Source organism: Canis lupus, chromosome 10 (genome assembly GCF_048164855.1).
Source record: "Canis lupus baileyi chromosome 10, mCanLup2.hap1, whole genome shotgun sequence".
NCBI lineage: Eukaryota > Metazoa > Chordata > Mammalia > Carnivora > Canidae > Canis > Canis lupus.
In genome coordinates, this window is record NC_132847.1 from 54,796,010 (window position 1) to 54,812,163 (window position 16,154).

Genomic DNA, 16,154 nt, shown 5'->3' on the forward strand with positions numbered 1-16,154 from the left:
GAGAAGCAGACTCCCTATGTGAGCCCGATGTGGGACTCAATCCCAGGATGCTGGGATCACACCCTGAGCTGAAGGCGGACGCTCAACCACTGAGCCACTCAGGTGTCCCTTTTTTTTTTTTTTTTTACATTTTGAAAAAGTTTTTAATTTTAAATACAGTATAGTTAACATATGGTGTCATATTAGTTTCCAGTGTGCAATATAGCGATACAGCAGTTCTGTACATTACTTACTCCTCATCATGATAAGTGTACTCTTTAAGCCTCTTCACCTATTTTACCCATCTCTCCACTCACCATTACCTGTATTTTTTCCACTGTTCCATCCAGTCTCCCAGGAGGAGTGGTAATCCTATGCCTAATGCTCACAAGATTCCTAGGAGACTGGTTATGAGGCTCTCCTGGTTTGAATGGATATGAGATTTTCCTGTAGGATCTTAAGGTGTTTTCTTGTCTCTTTAATTTTGTTTTAGAGAGAGAGAGAGAGAAAGTGAGTGAGGGGAGGGGCAGAGAGAGAGAGAAAATTTCAAGCAGGCTCCTCCATGCCCAGTGCAGAGACTGACGTGGGGCTCAGTCTCTCAACCCTAAGATCATTCTGAGCTGAAAATCAAGAGTTGGACACTTAACTGACTGAGCCACATAGGTGTCCCTCTTGTCCATTTTAGTTTGACTTTCCATCCTTTTAGGATGGTGTCCCAGGAATTGTCTGAGGCACTTGTTAAAAGAGCTAGAGTTCAATCCTGGGTGCTTAAGAGATTTTGGTTTTGTTTTCTAAGGTGGGGCTTTAAAAAAAAAAAAGAGAGGAAAAGAAAATCATCCTAAAATAAGTACTTTAGGTAATTCTTTTGTTCATGATCCAGAGCAGGCTTTAAGGAATGTCCCTGGTAAATATCTCTAGTTCCTTCAGTGATTTCTCACAGGAAATAGTTCAAGCCCCTCCTCCCTCTGATTATTTTTTTTTTCTTGCTTGGCAATTGGTTGCTTATAGATTTACTTGCATTTACTTTGGCTTATGATTTTATTTTATTTTTTTTATTTATGATAGTCACAGAGAGAGAGAGAGAGAGAGAGGCAGAGACACAGGCAGAGGGAGAAGCAGGCTCCATGCACCGGGAGCCCAATGTGGGATCCGATCCTGGGTCTCCAGGATCGCGCCCTGGGCCAAAGGCAGGCACAAAACCGCTGCACCACCCAGGGATCCCGGCTTATGATTTTAATTGATTAATTTATTCTCATATCCAATTCAAAATAGTGAAGGGAAGGTGCTTGGATGAGTTAACTGAGGAGTACTTTTTCTGCTTTTTTCTCTCTAGTAGTCTTTGGTAGATTTCTGTGGGGATATTACTTTTTTTTTCTTATCTTTTTATTTAACCTCAGACATAATCTTTCTGTTGACCTCTTCTTATGACATTTGACGAGGCCATGCTAGCCCGCTCTTTCCTCTTTGCTTTGAATTTAACACCCTGGCCAGGAGTGCCATGCTATTTGGGCTTCATTTATAGATTAATTATTTGACATCTCTGAGGCATAAATGGTTACTTTTCGACCTTCTGCAATTTGGAAGAAAAAAATCAGGTGTTTGCCTGAAAGTTCACTTGGGGCCTCTTAATAATTTGATGTGATTTGGTAGACAGGACTAAGAGTTAGTATAGGTACTACCTAGATGTGATGCTGCTTGAGTAATTTGAGAAAAACAGTAAATCTGTTTTTCTCCTCTGCCCAACCCCTCCTGCCTTTAAAAAAAAAATGCTGCCCTTTTCACCTCTTAAAATTTTCCTAAGGCTCAAGCAGGGGTGGGAGCTGTGACTTGTCCTCAGCCAACAGTGGTATCATTATTGACTAAGGCCAAATACCGCTTGAATAAGTAGTTAGTACTTAGGACTCATGGGACACATGGATATCTTACATAAAGGTTAAGCTCCTTTCTGGGATTTTGAGATTTGTAGGGGTGTTTGTGCTGGAAGGCTAATTTCTAGCCTCTATATTTGAGAAGTCAATCGTTGAACTTTATTAAGGTTTCTTTACATAGAGAGGACTTTACAGCACAGCTCAGTCACATTTGCAGGTTATCAGAAGTAAATTTTAAGACTTGTTTTGACATCCTCATGTGTGTTTATCTAATCCTCACATGTCATAAGCCCTCAATAACACTACAGAATTGTTTTTCAGAATCAAGAGACCTGGGCTCATCTCCTTCCTTATCACGTCCAGTGAAGTCCAGCCAACTGGGAATTCTTTTCTATTAAGTGTTAGAATCCAACACTGGAAGAGAGTGCCCTGCACCGAAAGTTAGGAGACTGAGCTGGGTGACCTGTCATTGATTGGATGACTTTCAGCAAGTCTTCCTTTCTGGGGTTTAGGTTCCCTGTCTTTATAATAACCATGCTGAATTGGATGGTCTCTGCACTCTTTTCAGCTCTGTGAAGATTCTATGATTCTGTTGATTCTGTAATATGTATGTATGTATGTATGTATTTATTTCTCTCTCCCTCCCTCTCAGGCAGATGTTTGGAGTATGGGCATACTCTTATATGTACTTATGTGTGGCTTTCTACCATTTGATGATGATAATGTTATGGCTTTGTACAAGAAGATTATGGTGAGTATCACAAGACATAGAATTTCAATGTAAAGATTTTATATTGCATACTATTTGCTTCTGTCTATAAAAATACAATAATAGGCAAAAGTAATGTGTACTGTTAGAGGTCAAGATAGTGCTTATGCTTTGGAGGAAGGAATGAATGGAATATGAGGGAGGTCCTGTTCAGTTTCTTGATTTGGGTGCTGGTTATACTTGTGTATTCAGTTTTTGAAAACTCGTCCAAGTGTGTCCTCATAATATGAATACTGTCCTTGTGTATATTATGCTGCTTGGGTAAATATCTCAATAAGATAAAGACAAAAGAGGAACTAAACAGGTAAGGTGATTTTTCTGCTAAGAGTTTTTATTTTTATTTTTTTTAATGTTTTTTAAAATTTTTATTTATTTATGATAGTCACAGAGAGAGAGAGAGAGAGGCAGAGACATAGGCAGAGGGAGAAGCAGGCCCCAGGCACCGGGAGCCTGACGTGGGATTCGATCCCGGGTCTCCAGGATCGCGCCCTGGGCTAAAGGCAGGCGCTAAACCGCTGCGCCACCCAGGGATCCCAAGAGTTTTTATTTTGTATCCTGAAATGACACCGTGATAATTTATTGGGTTAAATCATATTCTCCTATTGAATTCTGGTAAAATAAGAGAAAGTTTTTTTTTTTTTAAGGTAACATTTGGCTTTAAGGTATACTAAAACTACAGTTAAGAGCACTGTTAGCTTTGTTAAAAATCATATCTATCAGAGACAGAAAGTAGATTTGTGGTTGTGGAGGTTGGGGATGGAATGGCAGTGGAGGAGTGGCTAAGAGATACAGAGTTTATTTTTGGGGTGCTGAGAGCGTTCTGGAATTATATAACGGTAATGATCACTCAACTTTGTGAATATACTAAAAACTACTGAACTATACATTTAAAAGTGAATTTTAGGTTATGTGAATTATTTTCAATTATTATTATTATTATTTTTTAAAGATTTTATTTATTCATGAGAGAGAGGCAGAGACACAGGCAGAGGGAGAAGCAGGCTCTACGCAGGGAGCCTGACGTGGTACTCGATCCCGGGTCTCCAGGATCACGCCCTGGGCTGAAGGTGGTGCTAAACCACTGAGCCACCCGGGCTGCCCTGAATTATTTTCAGTTGAATCCTCAAAATCGTATATAGCAAGGAAAATAGTAAAATTCTTTTTAAAGATTTAATATTCAGGGATTCCTGGGTGGCTCAGGGGTTGGTGCCTGCCTTTGGCCTAGGGCGTGATCTTGGAGACCTGGGATCGAGTGTCACGTCGGGCTCCCTGCATGGAGCCTGCTTCTCTCTGCCTCTGTCTCTGCCTCTCTCTCTCTGTGTCTCTCATGAATAAATAAAATCTTAAAAAAAAAAAGATTTAATATTCAAAGCAGGATAACACAAGAAGATGTGTAAAAAGGAAGAAAGCACCATTTTGTGTCCCTAGCAAACCAGGGTCAGACCTGCAGAGCAGCTTCTCTCTATGTGTTTTGAATTCAGTTCTGTTGAAGAAGTATTTCCTGAAGGTCGTCTTTGTATGAGATACTGGAAGGCATGAACAAGGATCTGTGAAACTTGATCATTGTCCACTGGGCCTGATTTTTTGTTGGAGACAGATACAAGGCTATCTAAAGAGGGCAAAGGGTCTGGGATGCCATGTTATAACAGAGATATAAATGAAGTTAATATAGGAGTGGGTGAAGGGTTTGGGAGAACACATATTAGAGGAAGTGAGGTTTGAGCAGGGCTTTCAAAAAAAGGGTAGAAGTGCTTCAGAAAGGGATGGGGGAGAGAGCACGCTGATAGAGTAGATAATATGAGTAAAGATAGAAGATAGGAGAAGCATGGGGGAAAATGGTCTGATGTTTTATATGCTGGACCACTGGGTCTCTAATGCCCTTTAGATAGGGAGATTATCTAAATCAACTTTTATTTTTGGGACGTGGTACATGAGTTGAAAGTGGTAATCCCAGGTGGCTCATTTCTTACCCTACAGGAACAGGTTTAAGGGCACTGCGTTCAGACTTCAGTTTTTAAATTTATTTGGCTTACTATTTATTTCCTAAATCCCACCCTAGAAAAACTTTTAAAATCCATGCCAAAATTACAAAGAGTAGTTTTGGGAAGAGATGAAGTTGTAGTAGTTCCAACTCTGAAGGCTAAGGAGCTCTGATTCTGCAATCGAATGAAAGTAGGTTAGCAGTAACTGTTACCACTGCTTTGGGGAAACATATGTGTATGTGCTTCTCCTTGGGAAGGGAAGCTGGATGGGGCAGTAGGCTGGTGGCTGGCTCCCTGAGGCTGGCTGGAGGTAACCAACAGCCTGTATTTCTTCCTTTCCCTAAGCTTTGCAGGGTAGCAGTTGTTGCTTTGGCTCTGCGCTAAGCTCACTGTGATAGCAAGCAGTTCCTGATTCCAAAGAGCCACACCCTACTCTGTCAACAACAGAATATGGGAGAGAGTAGTTAGGATCACTTCATAGCTTCAGCTTTACCTAAAACAAGTGAAGTGGGGTGAAGGCTGGTCTTTGGGCAGCTCAGCAATAATTTTGCAGTTATGCTTTTTAAAAAAAAGTTGGGTTGGCCTCTTCAATTATTCACTCTTTTTGCTACTTTTTTTCTGTAGAGCAATGTTTCTTGTTCTGAAAATAATTTTAGTATTGTAAGCTACTATTATATTTTACCCCCCTCTTTTTTTTTTTTTTTTTTAAGAATTTCATACAAGAGAAATAAACTGACAGATTTCTCCTAAGATGAACTAGAAGTGGATCTGTTAGGTGGTACAGCATGAAATCTTGTATCGTTTAGAATTCTAGAAAGACAGTATGGGGATACATAATCGTGGAAATTCACTCTTGGAAAGGATCTTACAAATCATGTTTTCTCACCTCTGTTTCTTATTTCATATTAAAATCATGACAAACATCTCTTGCCTTGGCTATGTCCATGTAATTTTTCTGCGTATTACCATCACTTGGGATGCTTTAAAATACATTAGGTTCAGACCCCAGAGCAATTAAATCAGAGTCTTACTGTGTGTGTGTGTGTGTGTGTGTGTGTGTGTGTGTGTGTGTGTGTTTGGTATTTTTAAAATCCGGGATCTCTGCTTTCTGTTAGTGGACAGAATATGGCAAATTACTGGGCCTTTCTGAGTCTTAGTTTCTTTCTCTGTAAAATGGATAGAATGATAGTTTTTACAATATAGGGTTGTTAGAATTAAATGAGTTAAGCCACGCACAGCATTAGAGTAGTGCTCAATAAACATTTGCTATTATTATACACACATATGTCTAAATTTGGTTTGCCAGTATTTTGTCCAGAACTTAAAATTTGCTCATAGATTAATGTGGACTTTCTTTTCTTAAACTATTTTGTTTTTGGTTTCAAGATTTTACTAGCCACATAAAGGATATTCTTTGTTTTACTATTTGTTTTTGTTTCTTGGGGGAGAGTTTAAGATTAGATTTTAGGGATGCCTGGGTGGCTCAGCTCAGAGACATAGGCAGAGGGAGAAGCAGGCTCCATGCAGGGAGCCCGATGTGGGACTCCATCCTGGGACTCCATAATCAGTCCCTGAGCTGAAGACAGATGCTTAACTGCTGAGCCACCCAGGTGACCTAAATCTATAGTCTTTTGAAGGTATAACTAATATGATTTGCTGATGGATAGGGGAATAATCTGAGCAATTGGAAAATTGGAGCTGCCATGAACTGGGATGAGGAAGACTCTTGGTAGAGCAAGGATGATCAGGAGTTCAGTTTTGGACACAAAGAATGTGCCCATTTTGTTTAATTTCTCAGTTATTGGTATAAGATTGTTGACGAGGGACTAAGTATGTATCAGATTTTTATGTATTTTTTCAGATTATACATTTATAAAGAATTATATATTGTATCTCTTTTTGCTATTCCCTTTACATTTTTTTCTTTTCTTTTCTTTTTAAGATTTCATTTATTCATTCATGAGAGACACAGAGAGAGAGAGAGAGGCAGAGACACAGGCAGAGAGAGAAGCAGGCTCCATGCAGGGAGCCCGATGCAGGACTCGATCCCAGGACCCTAGAATCATGCCCTGGGTGGAAGGCAGATACTCAACCACTGAGCCACCCAGGTGTTCCCATTTATAGTTTTTTCACACATATGAATGGAAATTTCCTGAGGTTATGGCTATGCTAGGGACAAAAGTGACTGTCAGTATAACTGGAGGTAGAATTGACATTCTTTTGTAAACAGAGACTTCTAAGGATACTTGATTTCTTGATGAGTATATGGGAATTTTAGTCAGACATTATGACATAAAGGATCACTATAATAATTTTATCTAGGAAAAGTTTTGAATATTCACCTTGGCAATGCAAAGGCTCAATAAAGATATCTGACTTTGAGGGCCCTGGATGGCTCAGTTGGTTAAGTGTCTGCTTTTGACTTAGGTCATGATCCCAGGGTCCTGGAATTGAGCCCTGCATCAGGCTTTCTGCTCAGTGGGGAGTCTGCTTCTCCCTTTGCCCCTCACCCTGCTCAAGCTCTTTCTCTCTCAAATTAAATGAGTAAATAAAATCTAAAAAAAAAAAAAAAAAAAAAAAAAAAATTCTGACTTTGAACAAACTTCCACATATCCCATGGATATCCACCTAGTAAAACAAAATAAGGTACTGTATGGATTTACCAACTATAAAGTTTGATTTTAAAATAATTATATCTCTTTTTTATAGTGATGATTATATAGGCTGTAATCTTTGATTTGCAATGTTAAAATGTTGTAATCCACATTGTAAGAAGACTACTTGGCAGGAGGTCATGCATTCAGGTCTTCTTCAAGTAATATTGAGGCAGTAGGGACAAGTTAAACAGAGGGGTAGGTGGATCAGGGGTTGAGGGTAGGATATATTATTATCCTACCCTATTGGAAAGTAGTAGTTGATTTGTCAGGAAATTGTTGCTACCAACTCTGACTCCTGAATTAGTAGCATGATATATAGTTTTTTTTTTTTAAGGATTTTATTTATTTATTCATGAGAGACACAGAGAGAGAGAGAGAGAGAGAGAGGCAGAGACATAGGCAGAGGGAGAAGCAGGCTCCATGGAGGGAGCCCGATGTGGGATGATCCTGTGAGTCTGGGATCATGCCCTGAGCCAAAGGCAAACACATAACCACTGAGCCACCCAGGCGTCCCAATGATATAGTTCTTACAGATGTGTGAGTAGCTAGGAATCCATGTTGTGTTAATTTACTCCTTTCTAGGATGCTAAAGGCAAAGAAAGGTTCGTTAAACTTCAGTCAGACTTCTTGACTAGGTGATAGGTTGGCAAATGGTGGCCTACCAGCCAAATCTGGACCATCACCTGTTTGGTTAAATGAAATTTTATTGGAACATAGGTATACCTATTTGTTTATGTATTGTCTGTGGCTGCTTTTCTTTTTTTTTTTTTTTTTTTAATTTTTATTTATTTATGATAGTCACATAGAGAGAGACAGAGACATAGGCAGAGGGAGAAGCAGGCTCCATGCACCGGGAGCCTGACGTGGGATTCGATCCTGGGTCTCCAGGATCGTGCCCTGGGCCAAAGGCAGGCGCTAAACCGCTGCGCCACCCAGGGATCCCTGTGGCTGCTTTTCCACGACAGTTGGTGGAGTTGAGTAGTTGTGACAGATTGCATGGCCCACAGAACCAAAAATATTTATTCTCTGTTCCTTTTCAGAAAAAGTTTGCTGCCTTCTGGCTTAGTGTTCATGATCTGTAGTAGAATGATCTTGCCTGCTCCTTTCCTAGAATATTGGCCTGAAATGCCCAGGCTTGTAGCTTATCAAGAAACTGACATTCAGTTCATTGTTTTTATAATGAAAAACGAAGAATGTATGTTAAAACATTACTAAGGGGTATATAATTAAAAGAAAAAAACCGTTCCTGCTCACCTAGCCGTCTGTTTTCTTCCACAGAGAAAACTATTTATTTAGAAATTTGTTACGTACATTTGTAGAAATTATCTATACTTACACAAACCTTTATATGTCTGTATATATCCTTTGGGGTTATATAATCCATACAGTGAATGACCTTCGCCCCCTTCTCCTTTCCTTCATTTTGTTTTATTTTGTTTTACTTTATTTTATATTTTAAAATTCCTATTTTAAAATTCCTATTTGGGGATCCCTGGGTGGCTCAGCGGTTTCGCCTGCCTTTGGCCCGGGGAGTGATCCTGGAGTCCCAGGATTGAGTTCCGCGTCGGGTTCTGGCGTGGAGCCTGCTTCTCCCTCTGCCTGTGTCTCTGCCTCTCTCTCTCTCTATGTCTATCATAAATAAATAAAAATAAATCTTTTAAAAAAATAAAATTCCTGGGCAGCCCCGGTGGCTCAGCGGTTTAGCGCCGCATTCAGCCCAGGGCCTGATCCTGGAGACCCGGGATCGAGTCCCGCATCGGGCTCCCGGCATGGAGCCTGCTTCTCCCTCTGCCTGTGTCTCTTGCCTCTCTCTCTGTGTGTCTCTCATGAGTAAATAAATTAAAAAAAAAAAAAAATCTTTAAAAAATAAATAAATAAACTTCTAAAAAAAAATAAAATTCCTATTTATTTATGTATTTGAGAGAGGGAGAGCGCGCGCGTGCATGCAAGAGGGGCGGACAGAGGGAGAGGGAGAATCTCAAGCAGACTGTGCAGTGAGCATGGAGCCTTTATGTGGGCTCTCACAATCCTGAGATCATAACCTGAGCAGAAGCCAAGAGTCTGATGCCTAACTGACTGAGCCACCCAGGTGCACCCCTCCCCTTTTTAAAATTTAATGCTTTACTTTGAAGATAGTTTCATCTTGTACATAGCAGCATGTATAGGTTTTCATTGTTTTATTTTTTAATGGCTGCATAATATTGATTGTGAAATTTCTTTTATTTGAAGTTTGTGTACATCATTAAAAAATTAATTTGTAGTCACACAATTATACAAGTAGTGCATAAAAACATTCTTTGTATAAAGACTTAAAACATTACAGATAACTGAAGTCCTCTCGATCTCTCACATAGGTAATTACTATTATCACTTTGGTTCTGGAACTTTATATTTGTAGTATTTTGTATTTTTTTTCTTAACATAATGGTATCATACTAATATAACTCTGTATCTTTCTTTAGTCAACACTATGTGCCATTGTGCATATAATGCTAACTCATTTTTACAAATAGTTTATCTAGTCATTTTCTTGTTGAACATTTTGTATTTTTTAATTTTTTCACCAATGCATATCTTCTGCATAATTCTTTCCCTGTGTATATCTTCTTGGACATATGTACCAAGTAGTAGAATTTCTAGATCCTAGGGTATGTTATTTGAAAAATTAACAGATATTGTCAAATTATGCTCCAGCATTTTTTTCCACATTATACTTCCAGCAGCACTGTGAGAGTGGCTGTTTCCCCACACTTTTTTTTTTTTTTTAAGATTTTATTTATTCATGAGAGACGGGAGGGAGAGAGAGGGAGAGAAAGAGAGAAAGAGAGAGAGAGAGAGAGAGAGAGAGAGAGGCAGGCAGAGACACAGGCAGAGGGAGAAGCAGGTTTCCTGCAAGGAGCCTGATGTGGGATTCCATCCTGGATCCCGGGTCATGCCCTGGGCTGAAGGCAGACGCTTAACCACTGAGCAACTCAGGGGTTACAGATGTGTGAGTAGTTAGGAATCCATGTTGTGTTAACTTACTCCTTTAACTTCCCATACTCCCCATACTCTCTTTTAACATTGTTACTTATAAAAAATTTTGGATCTTTTTTTTTGGGTGTGTTTTTTGTTTGTTTAATTTTTTAAAAAAAATTTTTGGATCTTGGTCAATTGAATGGATGAAAATGACATCTGCAAATGGGATCTGATTTTTATTTTTTATTTTTTTATTTTTTATTTTTTATTTTTTATTTATGATAGTCACACACACACAGAGAGAGAGAGAGAGAGAGAGAGAGGCAGAGACACAGGCAGAGGGAGAAGCAGGCTCCATGCACCGGGAGCCCGACATGGGATTCGATCCCGGGTCTCCAGGATCGCGCCCTGGGCCAAAGGCAGGCGCCAAACCGCTGCGCCACCCAGGGATCCGGGATCTGATTTTTAAAAAATTTATGGCATCTAATGTGTTCTTCATGTGTCTTTAATAATTACCGTTTGAACTTATTTTAAATGTGTATGTGTGTATGTGTGTGTGTATATATTTTTTTAAAGCTTTTCTTCTGCAAACTGTTCATGGCATTTGCTCATTTAAAAGAATCTTTTTCTTATTAAATTATAAGAATGCTTCTACAATAAAGAATAATAATAATTACTATCATTCATTGAATATTTACTATGTGCCACCTGTTGCTTTATGCATTGTACATGGATTAGCTCCTTTAACCCACACAATAGTCTACTGAGGTAGGTACTGTTATCATACCGTTTTTATTTTATGTATGTATGTATATATATATTTATTTATTTTAAAATTTAGTTTTAAAGATTTTATTTATTTATTCATGAGAGACATGGAGAGAAGCGTAGAAATAGGCAGAGAAAGAAGTAGGCTCCCTGCAAAGAGCCTGTTGTGGGACCGGGTGGGTTGTGGTTGTTGTGGGTGGTCCCAGGACCACAGGATCACGACCTGAACCAAAGGCAGACGCTCAACCACTGAACCACCCAGATGCCCTGATCATACCCTTCTTAAAGATGAGGAAAGTGAAACAGTGCAAAAATAATTTGCCTGAAGTTATTCAACTAATTATTGGCAGAATTGGGATTTGAACTCAGGTGGTCTGCATCCAGAGGCTGTATTCCTAACTACCATGCTATAGAGCATCCCAAGGAAATTAACATTTTGTCCTGTGTTTTAAAATCTATATATTTCAGTTTTTTCTTCATGCTTTTTTTCTAGTATTTTTAACTTTTTTTTTTTAAGATTTTATTTTTATGTAATCTGCACCCAACATGGGGCTTGAACTCACAACCCTGAGATCAAGAGTGGCATGCTCCACCAACTGAGCCAGGTACCCCAATACTTTAAATACTCATTTTTTGATCTACTAGAAATTAATATTGGTATAAGATGTACTAGAGACCCAGCTTTTTTTAATACAATTTTTATTTTATTTATTTATTTTTATAATTTTTATTTTAAAATAGTTTTAGATTTATAGGAAACTTGCAAAGATAATAAGTACAGCGTTCCCATATACCCCTCACCTAATTTTTCCCATTATTAACATCTCACGTTACTATGGTAGTTTGTTACAACTAAAGAACCGGCATTGGTACAGTACTTTTAACTAAATTCTGTACCTTGTTCCTGTTTCACTAGTTTTTACCTAATGTCCTTTTTTAATTTTAGGATTCTATCAGGATACCATATTATATTTAGTTGTCATATCTTCTTAGCCCTCTCTGATCTGTGATAGTATCTAGGGATCTTTTTTTTTTTTTTTTTTTTTTTAAGATTTTACTTATTTATTCATGAGAGACACAGGCAGAGGGAGAAGCAGGCTCCATGTAGGGAGCCCGACCCCTGGTCTCCAGGATCACACCCTGGGCAGAAGGCAGTGCTAAACCGTGTTCTGGTTTAGTACCAGGGGCTGCCCGGGATCTTTCACTTTTAAATAAGTAGTTACTTATTTATTCTGAAATAAATAGTTATTTGTCCCAGGACTGCTTATTCAATAATCCATCATTTTCCCATTGATTTGAAAGGATGGTTTTATTATATGTTAAATTTTTACATTTACATATCTCTTTTTCTGGGCTTTTTATTTTATTGTACTTATCTTTTTATGTATTCTTATCTGATACATAATTGTTTTAGTTGCTGCATTTTTTATAATACCATTTATTATATGTCTGGTAGAATTAGCCTTTTCTTACTCTATTTTTCCTCTAGAATTTTTCTGGCTATTGTGCTATGTTTTTTTCCCCTGATGTGCTGTTTAAATGGAATGTTTGGAAAGCTAATGGGTCCATAATTTGATGGAATAAAGTCTATTCCATTTTAAAGAGGAATGATTTGGTAACATATCTGTGGTATTAATAATGGGAAATGAATGAGTCAGGATTGGAGACCTGGCCTTGGATGTTCTTTCTTTCTTTGTTATTTTTTTTAAAGATTTTATTTTTATTTATTTATTTATGAGAGCCAGAGAGAGAGAGAGAGAGAGGCAGAGACACAGGCAGAGGGAGAAGCAGGCTCCATGCTGGGAGCCTGACGTGGAACTCGATCCCGGGACTCCAGGATCAAGCCCTGGGCCGAAGGCGGGCGCCAAACCGCTGAGCCACCCAGGGATCCCCTTGGATGTTCTTTCAGTTTTATGAAATTCCAGTCTCTTCAGAGGGTTTGTATTTTCATAGTGTAGAAACACACTTTTGTTTACTGCTTGTCCACATTTTTATTTCTTAATTCTTTGTGTGTTTGTGTTATTAGTGCTTTCTTTTTTTTTTTGAAAAACTGTTACTAAATTAAAGTACATCTTTATAACCGAATGTTCTACAGACATGAATACATGAGGAAGCTCTTTAAATACTGATATGAACGATATCCAAGATAGGTTGTTGGGGGAAAAAACAAGGTTAGAACAGTATGTATAGTGTACTGTCATTTTTGTAAAAATGAAGGAAAGGGAAGCATAGTTGTATTATTTACTCTCCTGAAAGAGGATATAAGAAGTTAGTAGTTGCTCTTCCTTTTGGGGAGAAAAATTGGGAGAGAAGAATGGAAGGGAGACTTCATTGTATGCTCTTTTAAATTTTGAATCATGTAAAGTTTTTACTTCTTGCCTAATTGTTCTGGCTAGGACTTCCAGTACTATGTTGAATGAAAGTGGTGAGAGCGGGCATCCTTGTCTTGTTTCTGATCTTGGAGGGAAAGCTTTCAGTCTTTCCCCATCGAGTGTGGTGTTAGCTATGGGTTTTTCATTTATGGCTTTTATTATGTTAAGGTAGTTTCCTCTTATTTCTATTTTATTGAGTGTTTTTATTACGAAAGGGTTTTGATTTCTGTCAGATACCTTTTCTGCATCACTTGAAACAATCATGTGTTGTTTTATCCTTCATTCTGTTAATGTGGTGTATCACATATATTCATTTGTGTATGTTGAACTTTCCTTACATTCCAGGAATAAATCTGACTTGGTAATGATGTATAATTCTTTTAATATGCTGTTGAATTCAGTTTGTTAGTAATGAGTTTTTAAAAAGTAGAGCGATGAAGTTCTGTCTGAGTTTCGAACCCCCAAAACTGATAGGGAAAGTGGGGGAGATGCCTTCTCCAATGAAGTCTGAGTTTGTAGCAGGAGAATTATATATTTACTTGAGTTGTGCTGAAGTCTCCTCTGCCTAGAGCATCTGCATCAGTCTTTTTGTTGTTGATTTTTTTTTTAAGATTTTGTGTTTTTATGAGCACTGAGTGTTATACTATATATTGGCAAATTGAACTTCAATAAAATAAATAAATAAATATCTCTATATGTATGTATATATACACACACACACACATGCACATATGTGTATGTGTGTGTATGTGTATAAAGATTTTGTGTTTTTAGGTCATCTTTACACCCCCGTGTGGAGCTCAAACTCATAACCCTGAGATCAAGAGTTAGATGCCTTACTGACTGAGCCAGCTGGTCACCCCTTGTTGTTGATTTTTTTTTTAAGATTTTATTTATTTATTTATGAGAGATACAGAGAGAGGCAGAGACATAGGCAGAGGGAGAACCAAGCCCTCTAGAGGGAGCCTGAAGTGGAACTTGATCCCAGGACCCAGGGATTATATAACCTGAGCCTCAGGCAAACCTCAATCACTGAAGTACCCTGGAGCCCCCAAACTTCTTTTTTTTGTCTATTCACTTGGGAATATTATCAGACACCCCAACTTGTCAGATTTACCAAGACTACAAGTTAATTCTCTTAATTCATATTATTATGTATCACCTCTTTTACTCATTTTAGGCATCACTCCTGGTAGAGCAGTTCACGTAGGTCTGGGTTTTCCTCATTAGTAGTGTTAGAGTATTGCAGTGATCAGTTATTTCAAGGTCCACTCCAGCCCAGAGTAGCTATAAGTTGTCTCACTTCTCTCTGTTCTCATTTGGTTTCCCTTGTTTCGTTTCGTTTCTTTTCTTCCTTTCCTTTCCTTTCCTTTCCTTTCCTTTCCTTTCCTTTCCTTTCCTTTCCTTTCCTTTCCTTTCCTTTCCTTTTCTTTTCTTTTCTTTCTTTTCCTTTCTTTCTTTTTTAGATATTATTTATTTATTCGAGAAACAGAGGCAGAGGGAGAAGCAGGCTCCATGAAGGGAGCCTGATGGCGGGACTCAATCCCCGGTCTCCAGGATCACACCCCGGGCTGAAGGCGGCGCTAAACCACTGGGCCACCGGGGCTGCCCTGAAATTTTGAATGTTGATTGTGTTGTCATGAAATATCAGCTATCTTGCCCAGCATTGTACCATTTCGTACGTTTCTTTAAATATTTTCAATCTGGGATGCCTGGGTGGCTCCGCGGTTAAGCATCTGCCTTCGGCTCAGGGCATAATCTTGGGGTCTCAGATCGAGTTGCACATCAAGCTCCCTGCATGGAGCTGCTTCTCCCTCTGCCTCTGTCTTTGCCTCTCTCTCTCTATGTCTCTCATAAATAGGTAAATAAATAAAATATTAAAAAAAAATAGGGACACCTAGGTGGCTTAGTGGTTAAGCGTCTGGATCACAGGATCCAGTCCCACGTCGGGCTCCCTGCATGGAGCCTGCTTCTCCCTCTGCCTGCGTCTTTGCCTCTCTGTGTCTCTCATGAATAAATAAATAAAATCTTCAAAAATAAACAAATATCTTCAATCCAAGTTGTCACTTAAAAAACTGAATAGAATAGTGGGTGTTTTGAGAAGTGGGTTTTGGTCTGTATTGGGTACACTTCCCCAGGGTTTTGTGGTCTTATCCACAAAGATGAACCGAGTGACTGTTAATGCCTTATGGAAATTGAAAACTACATTAGATCCACAGTGTTCCTCATTTACTGACTTAACTCTAAGCTTTTTTCTTTCTTTCTTTCTTTCTTTCTTTCTTTCTTTCTTTCTTTCTTTCTTTCTATCTGTCTGTTTTTTTTTTTTTTTACCTGGCTGGACCTAAGTTTCCATACTGTTTATTTACCTTCATTTGCTGCTGCTTCAAGTTCACATTCATATGGCAGCCATGGAATCATTGCCCTGATTATTAATATATTATTTCTCCAATACAAGGTGGATGTACCAACATGCAATCCTCAGTGTTCTCTACCTTTATTTGTTTGTTTGTTTGAATCCTTTGGGGGAGGTATTATGATATTTTTGGTAAATCAGATATTTATGCAGTGGAATGAATATGGTAGAAAATATCTAATTCTTGTTCAGTAGAGATTTAACCTTCCTAATTAATATTATTTACTAATACTGTATATTCTTTGTTTCTCCTACTCTGAATTTCATTTTTTAGTTTTTCATGTATCTGCAAGTTGAAAATTGATTCAAATTAGGACTTTTATGCATTATTGTGGAATTTAATTTCACACATTATAGATTTTGAAATTTATTGTAATCTTGGCTCAGA

General features: G+C 38.4%; 1 protein-coding gene across 9 annotated transcripts in view; it reads left to right on the plus strand.

The window, feature by feature from the left end:
- Window positions 1–16,154, plus strand: part of MELK (maternal embryonic leucine zipper kinase) — a 96,459-nt gene that overhangs the window by 26,517 nt on the left and 53,788 nt on the right. For all 9 annotated transcript variants that reach the window (XM_072841959.1, XM_072841952.1, XM_072841956.1 and 6 more), the window contains one exon: window positions 2,500–2,598. In XM_072841959.1, coding sequence (XP_072698060.1) covers window positions 2,500–2,598 — 99 coding nt within the window. The remainder of the gene's footprint in view (window positions 1–2,499; window positions 2,599–16,154) is intronic.